The 9,480-nt window shown below is 42.2% G+C and overlaps 1 protein-coding gene across 1 annotated transcript; it reads right to left on the reverse strand.

The window, feature by feature from the left end:
- Window positions 1–3,933: 3,933 nt before the first annotated feature.
- uncx (UNC homeobox) lies at window positions 3,934–9,260 on the reverse strand. The gene is made up of 3 exons (XM_078559274.1): window positions 8,916–9,260; window positions 7,747–7,922; window positions 3,934–5,333 (listed from the first exon to the last, which is right to left on the reverse strand). Exons 1-3 carry the CDS (start codon window positions 9,169–9,171, stop codon window positions 4,308–4,310), a joined length of 1,458 nt encoding a protein of 485 aa, XP_078415400.1. The 5' UTR covers window positions 9,172–9,260; the 3' UTR covers window positions 3,934–4,307.
- Window positions 9,261–9,480: the final 220 nt, after the last annotated feature.

Genomic DNA, 9,480 nt, shown 5'->3' on the forward strand with positions numbered 1-9,480 from the left:
TGGTGGTTTTATGACGATTGCCTCAGTTCCCCAGGTGTCCTCATCTCCTAGTAACGTATAACACGTATGAAAACAAACTACTCTTCCCTCCCAGTCTTTGTTTAATGGTTCATAATGTGTAAGCGCGAATTCTCTAAATGATGTTTGACTACAAATACACCGCCAAACAAACGCCCATGAAATAAATAAATAATTACTATTTTCAAATAAGAGCCGGGCCGTGGCTGGAATCAGAGAACTGCAGATTAAAATTCAGTGAATCAGGTGTGGAAAATCGAAACAAATTTCCAGGATTCCGGAGGCAGTTTAAATGTTGAATTTCATCCGGGATAAAATAGAAACCTTTCCCTCAATAATGCAGCATTTTTCTTTAAAAGGACATCATAGAATCTTAACCTCTACAGAAGGGTATCGGAGGAGAGGGTGGATTTTCATTTGTTGCAAAATTAAAAAAACTGATCAGTTCTTTCCGTTCTTGGACAAGTTTCTGGACTCGCTAGGTTCGAGGCTCCTGTCTCAGTCCTAATGCAACTCTACATCTTTGAAAATATACACACGGCACTTCTTAATTCACTATTAAATCAATTACAGTTTACAAATTTAAATCGTTTGGCAGCATCTCCCTCACGTCTGACACAGTTAGACGCAAGTTTTTTTTTTGTTAAATGTAAGTTCCTGTCAAACTGTATGTAAGGTTTTTTTTGAAAAGCACCTTCAGAGACATTTTACGCTTACTGCAAAAAAAAGTCACAAATATCTCACAATATTTCTGCCAAAATATGTGTAAATTCGTGTAGTCTTCAAAAGTGTAACCCTCAGCCCGAAGTTGCATGATAATATAAGCAGAGCTGTTATAGACTAAATGTACAGTTCATTCCAGGCTCCTTGGAGAGTTTCCCAGTAGCTATGTGCAATATCAGTGCAAATAAATTATATTCTTAATAAGAATCTATCGTCAGTCCTCGCAAGGTGCGTGTGAGACATCTTTGAAATGAGGAGGGACATTCTAAAATCGGTCTATGAAAAAGTATTCATTATTAATTAAATAGTTCAATCAATTTGGATTTTAAATGGCGTGTTTAAAAAATTAGAGAAAAGAAACATTGCAGACAGCAACCTGCTCGATGTAAAGCTTTGTAACAAGATCTTGTCTGCAGGAAGCTGGCTAGTTTGGTTCGACTTCAACTCTATCCTGTGAAGTCGAAGTGTCTCACACCCATTTGCAGCTGCATTATTTTAATCTATATGAATTTGTCTCCGGATTAAATGTGGTTAGGATTTTTTTTTTTTGTAATTTACACTCTGCTCTCCGATCGATCCGACACCTCTTATTGAGTACGCGGTAATTTTTCACGCTAGCTGCGAGGTGCTGAGATAAACCCCTCTCATTAGAGGCGGCTGCGAAGGATTGCTAATTTGTCCAAACTGTCAGAGCCGTGTACAACCCCGGGTTAAAAATAAATCACAAAATAAACTACACCTTCCGAACCTGAGCAATTTATCATTCTGTAAGGATGTAGGGGTTCCAAACAAAAATATGCTTCTTCGGTAAACACTTTGTGAGGGGGTGGGAGTGAGGGGGGGCGGCGAGGGAGAGGGGGGGGGGTTGGGGGGGTGCCGAATAATAATAAAAGCGTCTAATTTGCTTCAGCTAATTTGGAAATGTGTTGCAAATGGGGCTCTTGAAAATTACGTTCATAATTAATTGTGCAAATTTGTTTCTATTAAATAAAAATAACACGTATTGAAGAACTCAATTACCATTAATTAAGCTTGATATCCTAATTTGGAAATTCTGTAATACAAACCAGCCGTTTTGGAACCGGTTGTGAGAGAGAAGACTGCAGCCCCTGGGCTCAGCTCAGTCCTTGGAGATTTGAAAATCAGAAAACGAGATGGAAACGCACAAGGTGCTAAATTAGCTCCGTGATCTGCACTTATTGCATGCACACTCCCCATTACTGCGCCTTTCTGTGTGCAACTTAATATTCAGGGCATGGCGCCTCGTCTAGATAGCAGATTTATCAAATGGGAAAATGAATGTATGATGATCAGTTAAATTGAAAATCAGCGCCGGGATGACAGCTCGACCTGACACCTCCGTAATTAGAAAGAAAAATGATGGCGTCCGATGCATAATAGAGCAAAAACAATTTGCACTGTCCCATAATGATCCAGCGTTCAAATTGAAAATTTCTCTTGGTATAAATTGAATTCATAAAGTATGATTCATCGCGGACACATCTCCCGGAGACTGCGAGCTAGATCGATTGATAGTTTGTCTAGAAACAGCTTCCTCCTCGGGCTCAGCAAAAAAAAACCCTATTGAGCTGAGAGCAGCACCAACATTGGACTAAACTGCTTAACTAAATCACTAATTCACCTTAAGGACATGTGTCTGCTAGCGACCGATACTCGGCCTCATTCACAACCGCAATCATTATGGCTGTAAATAAATAAAACATGAGCTATACGGACAAAATGAACAGCTGCAAATTGAAGAAAGGAGGCAATTTATTGCTGCAAGGGAAATATTTCACGTTATTTAAAACAACATAGCATTTTAAACGCCGGGGCTTTTTTTTTTCCCTTTCGCAGATTATATTTTTCCACCTTTTGCTACCAAACGGATACAGAAATGGCAAGCGTGACTGCTAAGGTCAGGGATTTGAGGCGAGACCAGTTTTAAGGACACCGAGACAATCATTTTCCTATTAACTGAATTTGTACAGAATGCAATTTCTGCCCAGAGAGTCTTAAGTGACGTCCGTCTCGACACAAATTCTCTCTCTTTTTTGATCTAATTATTTTTTCTCCAAAAGCTGATGCATCCTGCAGAGCAAATATCACAGGCACCGAGCGAAAATTATGTAAATATTATTAAAGAGAACGGGAGCTCAGAAATTCATCTGCGCGCACCCAGAACTAAGCCTGCCTTATTATTATATTCAATTTATTTGCAAATAAAAGGCCCGATGACCAGAAGGGATCAGCGATATTTAACTAGGCTGTAAACATAATTCCACTGTGCACAGACTCGACAAAATTAATGGTTTTAATAATTGGGATTTTAATTCCCAGGGAACTGATGTAGTTTACACTGCATAAGTGCCCTGTAAATTGAAGGGGATTGGCGAGGGAGGGGGGTGATGGGTGAGGAGGGGGAGGGAGGCAAAGCTGGGTGCGAGTTTCTGGCAAAGTTTTTTTTTTCCATATACCCACCACCACCACCACCACCCCCCCCCTCCCCCGTCCCCTCCCCTCCCCTCCTCGCCCCTCTTTCTATCGGTGCAGCTGTCCTGAATCTCTCAAACTCCCCCCTTGGGTCTCCTCCCTATTAGAACAAATGTGTTCTTCTTTTGTTGAGGCGCGTTTGCTTTCCCTGTCCTATTACAGGCGACACATGATCAATAGGATGATAACACCAGAACATCAATATAAGCGACAGAACAATGAAGGATATCATCGAACATCTATCTTAATATAGCCTGCTACAAGATACATGACAAAGAAAACCTCATGAAAATTCCAGCCCACGATTTTCCATTTCACAACCAATTCAGCACAGCCAAATATGCACACACACATCTCATCCTATTATTTTCCAATTTCAATTTTATGCCCCAGCCCTTTCATGCTAATTCTATTATTGAAGGAACTTGTGTGATTTCATATCACTATAAAATCGGTAATGTGTAATAACCCTTTGGGCTAAACCCGACCTCGGCTGCCATCGGGAAAATAATCACTTTCATATCAGGACGCGGCAGGAAGCGGGCAGCACGGTGGCCCCTCCGGCTTCGCCAGAGATTCACAGCATTTTAATGAATAAAGGTCTTATAGCAATAAACACAAACACAGAATCTACCCAGAGCAGCTCAGCTCCTGTACAGATATTAACACTGACAGATCACAGACAAAACAGTTTTTTTTAAAACAGAAACATTTATTTATAAAAAAAAGTTACATCATATATAAATATTTGATACATTTGTTTGGGTTTTACACAATGAGAGGAGAGGATTCTTGGTTTTATACATTGCGTCCAGACACCAATGTTAACTGTGTATATATAAGAAACTGTTTTGGCTCGGCTTAGTGAAACAGGGCTGGGTTAATATCTGAACGCATCTCTTGGCCAGTGAAAATTCACACAGACATCAACCTGCATAGCAAACAAACTAAATAAACTGAAAAGACATGTTTATCTAGTGAATTATACGCGAAAGTCCTTATTTTCCCTCTTTCTTGTTTCTTTGATTTGTTGTGTCTGCTTTGCAGATGTGATGTTCCTTCAGAGTCTGTGGCTAGTCCATATCCACGTCCTCGCACTCTGTCATGTGTTCTCCAGGGCAGTTTGTTTTTACTGGTTCTGGAGAGTCCGGGTTCTGTTGGGTTAGTTCATCTGGACTCTCTGAGGCCAGAGCTTTACTTGACTCAAGCTGGCTGGAATTCGTATCGAGATAGCTGGCTTGTGTGGCGTTTGGAGTTGACCCGGGATAGCTGGTCTGTGCTGAGCTCGAATCCGAGCCGGGACAGTTGGTTTGTGTGGAGTTTGAATTTGTCCCGGGATAAGTGGAATGTACCTGGTCTGTTTCTGGAGCTGTTGTGTCTGGCCCAGAGGGAGATGGAGGTTGGACGGGGGGTGTCCGGATGCTGGTTTGGGGTACGATGAAACCCAAAGGCTGGGTAATGGGGTACAGAAGGAAATGTCCTTTCCCAATGACTGCTCTGGGGTTTGGCAAGGCTGGGAAGTCATAGTGAGCCTTGCGCCGCGGCATCGTGTCAGAAAGAAGGCTTTCCACACTGAAAGGGTTGTTTTTTTGATCGCACTTTGTCAGGTTAGAAGAGCGACCGTTCGTGCACAGGTAACTTTGAGGTTTATCCCGATTGCAGTCCAGATCCGACGATCTGCTGGGGTTATTCTGGGACGGGGTTCTTTGGTGGTGGGAGAGCTTTGGTCCCGTTTGCTCACAGTTCGCTTCGGTTTGGTCCCTGCTGCCATTCGGGGAGTGCTGGCTCGGCTCGGCACGGATGGAAACCTGTTCTTTGGCCGGCTGCAAGTGGACCACGCTGCTATCCGACTCGGAGCCGGACGAGGCAATGCTGCAGTCCCCCTCCGAGTGAAGCAGCTTGTTTTGGGATTTCAGGAGTTTCTTCTCTTGCTTTCGTTTCTTTTTCTCCATCTTTTCCATCTCTCTCCGGGCAATCTCCTCGGGGTCCATGGGCTCTCCGCTGCAGGTGGTGGGGTGCGAGTTGTGAGCCGGTCGTCCGGGTCCCTTCTTGGTGTTTTCCTTTTTCCGCCATTTAGCTCTGCGATTTTGGAACCAGACCTACATGCCGAATAATGAAAATGACATTACAATCGAATTTCACAGCAATTTTCCTCTCCCCGCAAAGATTCCGTAATGTTTTTGATCCTCTATGTTTGAACAGGTCATTTTGCTTATACCCAATTTCCTTACATATCCAGCCCGACTGTAACTTCCTGCTTCCACTGAGTGGACTTTAATGGCCAGTTAAGCTTTTTATCATCAAACAAATAAAAAAAATGAGAATCTTGAAACCTCATTAACACGCCAGTTTTAAGACATCAATGGCACCAGCCGGTTACGCTCTATTTCAATGTCCCTCAGCAATAAGAACTGTCCAAGTGGAGCGCTGGCCCAATTTCAGTCGCAGGACACTTCGAAAATTTAGCCCAGTTCTCCTTTTCTTTAAAAAAAAAATCACTTGCTGTTTGTTTATGGCTGTAAACTTTTCAGTGTTGGGGTTGAATACAGAGATTGTTAGAAGAGGATAGCATGTTGGAATCATGGTTTAAAGTTCTTTGAATGACCCGGGACAGCATCAAACAGGGACCAACTCCAGCACCTGTGTGGCGAGAGGAAGTTTTGGGAGTTGCGTTTCCCACCCCCCCTTCCCCATTCTCTCCTGTGTAAATAACATCTTGTTTACACAATCAACACGAAAACCTGAATTAGGTTAATTGACAAACGAATTGCATTTAATCTCGCGTGTAATTCTATCAATTAAATCGATGCTTTGCGATTTCAACTGAAGCAGTTTATTTTGCAAACCCCGCGGTGGAGGTGGAATCAAAGCTTGAATCCGCCCCTCAACTTATCAGTCCTCACCTCATCAAAAAACAGTCAGGGAGGGGGGGCGGTGTGTGGATGAGAGAGCACAATGGAAGCAACGGATATGGTTATTCTAAAGGGAGTGCAAACTCAAATAACGATGATCAGCTATTAATAATCGGACAGCTTTCGTCACCATAGTTTAATGTGTAATTCTAACTTGCAATTTAGTACTTAAATGTTTCCATTTCCTTCTCGCCTCCTACAGGAAATAATTAATAAACTCGGTCACCCTCAGTTCTTGACAGAGCCCAATATTGCCATCTTCTACCCATTCTGCTCAACACACACACAACACACACAACAGACACAAATAGGAAAATCATTAGAAACACAACGCGTTTTCGTTATACACAATCGAGGATTTTTTTTTCGAAATTAAAGATATTAAACAAGGTTTTATTTTAGAAAATAAACAAGCTCCCTCTGATCATCAAAAAAAAAACCCACTCGTGTCTTTTCTATTCTGTCCCTTGTTAAACACGAATTAGACTGGCCAATAATCGTTTTACAAGGAGTTCTCTTTGTGTCGGTTCCAACTGTTCTGTCAATGAGAAGTGCTCATTACCGTCTTAAGGGAAATAAACATTCTCGACTTCATCTAAACCTCACTTAACTACCCATCAACAAATTGGATAAAGTGCTTAAGAACAGGGAAGGGTCAGGAACGGCTATGTCTTTGGTCTGATATTTCTGTTCAACCTATGCCACAATCCTGTTCTTGATTGTGACAATAGAATTATAATTTTAAAACACATTTATTTAACTTAACACTCGGTCGTTCTGGGTTTTTTGACAGCCGGTTGTTCCGTCCTGATTTGTACACGCCCGGATGTTTCATAACATATTTGGAACTCATTTCCACAAAAAAAAAATCACCCCCCCCAAAAAAAAACATATTTTATGCATACAGAGCCCAGCCTGTTGCAAATTTTGAGAAGGTGTACGACTTGATTATTCTCATTATCCCATTGAAATGTTAGATGGCTTCTTCCCATTATAATACTGTTTACACAGCTTTCCGTTTAAGAGTTTACGTCCAGTCCGACAAAGGTAAACACTGCTCGCAGCAATTCTAACAGCAAAAAGTAACACATTCTCAACACCAAACATTTTCGGTGCAGAATACTTAGAGCCAAGTTGCGTGTTTTAACCGCTCGTTGTTGCCATTAGTAGCTTCTTTTTTTTACATTTATACACAATCACTTGATTTTCTACAGTACAAAAATGGAAAACCAATCATGGACTGCTTATCAGACTCAGATTAACAAATCATTTGTTTTTAAATAGGAGCACAGACTATATCTATAAATGCACCATTGTTGTTTTCCCTTTGTTGAACTCTCATTCTAACTCCAATTTTGATTGCATTTAATAAGGAATAATTACAAAATAAAAACATCGTGCTTTAAATGTGATTTAAACGTGAAAAATATGAATTAAACACATTTTAACGTTGACAGCGGCCCATTCAAATTGCAAAATGTCACCACATCTTGTAAATACTAGATGATGTCAGCTGGATTATTACAGTGCAATCTTTCGACACACTGGGCTCGTTATGATGCGTGTTTTATTTAAGGTTTAATTTTAATTATTTTCTTACCTGAACCCGAGACTCCACCAGGTCGAGTCTCAATGCCAGCGCCTCTCTCATGAAGACATCTGGATAATGGCTCTCGTTGAAGGCTTTTTCCAATTCCTCCAACTGCCAGCCGGTGAAATTGGTCCGCGTCCTCCTCCGTTTACAACCAGGGGTGTCCTTTTCGGGATCCGACGAGTCTGTGACAAGAGGGGAATAAGACAGAAAAAGGACGGAGGGTGGGGGTGGGGGGTGAAGGAAAGAAGGAAAACATTGATTAGAATAAATGAAATAAAAACGACCAGACTGCAGGCAGTACATGAATTCGTCTCTGGAATACACACGAGACATCACAATCTACAAAGGCCTTCTAACCATTTTTACCTGCACTTTTAGAATTGTACTCGTTTCCATGATATTAGTGCAAGTGGAGAATTTTCGTGCAATGTTTTTATTGTAGGAACGAAAAAAGGATGATAGTTATTTTTCCTCACAGTATCTAAATAACCCGAATTAAATAGACACTGGCTACATGAGACTTGTGACTGTATTTGAATTTGTTGAAATGTAGGTGCATTGTCCCAGTGCATTATTGTTAACGGTTTTAAGGCGTTTACATCCGAGTCGGGATCGATGCAGTTTCTCTCCCAGCGACTAAAGAGAGAGAGAGCTTGATGAAAACAATATGTGCAGCTTTTACAGGCACAGGACCTGGGCAAAGAGCGCTACGTTCCCACAGCATCGACTTACCGATTCCCACGGCTATAGAGCGCCTGAACACACATGTCCATCTATCTATCCATACACACACACACACACACACACACTCAAAACATATACAATCGACGCCCCATACCTTCCGGGTGTCTCCGGATCCCGGTATATAACCAAGATGCACTTTCAAAATATCTTGTACACACACTATTCTGTGTCCTCATTACCGTCCTTGTATTGTAGTTACCTGGGCTATTGTACTCGTTCCTGTGTTAAACTACCCTTTCTTTCGTTTTTGAAATAAATCAATCCCCTTGTATGATTAATTTTTAATTAGTTTCTGCTGTATAATATAATTATGTTTGCCGTTATGTCCCCCCACCCCCACCCCCACCTCCTCCCCCTTCAGGTCCAGCTCTTGGCCTGGCTGAGGGCCGAACACTTTCTATCTCTCTCACTCTCACTTCTCTCTTTCTTACCTGACAGTTTGAACGACTGGCTCTCCCCGTTCACGTTACAAGCCGAAGGCATCAGAGGGGACGGGTTGACCACAGACGCCGTGCAGGAGCCGCTCAGTAATCCGTCTATGGTGAAGGGGACGCTGGCAGACTGCAGCTGATGCCCTGCGAGCTCATACACATGGTGATGAGTAAGGGGGTAGTGGAATCCTACCATACTGGCCAAGGTGCCTCCAAACTGAGCATGGTGGTGCTCTAGGATCCTGCTATCCATCATCTCCCTGCAGGGGGAAAGGGGCCAGGGAGAGAGACAGAGAGAGAGAGAGACAGAGAGAGAGGGGGGGAAAAGATTGCACTTAAAGGATTTGGGTGAACTTCAAAATGTATGCAGGAAAAGTAGAAAAGCGGTTGACATGCTAGTGGACGGGGAGGATGTGTCTTTACTTTATGAACATAAAGGATCCAATAATTAGCCCAGGCTTTGGGAATTTGGGACCAATAAGAAACGTTAATCGCGTCTGACGTCAGAGACGTATAGTCGGTGTGTGTTGGTACCAGTGGGTATTAAGACCGCTTGAAAACGTTT

Source organism: Cetorhinus maximus, chromosome 15, assembly GCF_964194155.1.
Source record: "Cetorhinus maximus chromosome 15, sCetMax3.hap1.1, whole genome shotgun sequence".
NCBI lineage: Eukaryota > Metazoa > Chordata > Chondrichthyes > Lamniformes > Cetorhinidae > Cetorhinus > Cetorhinus maximus.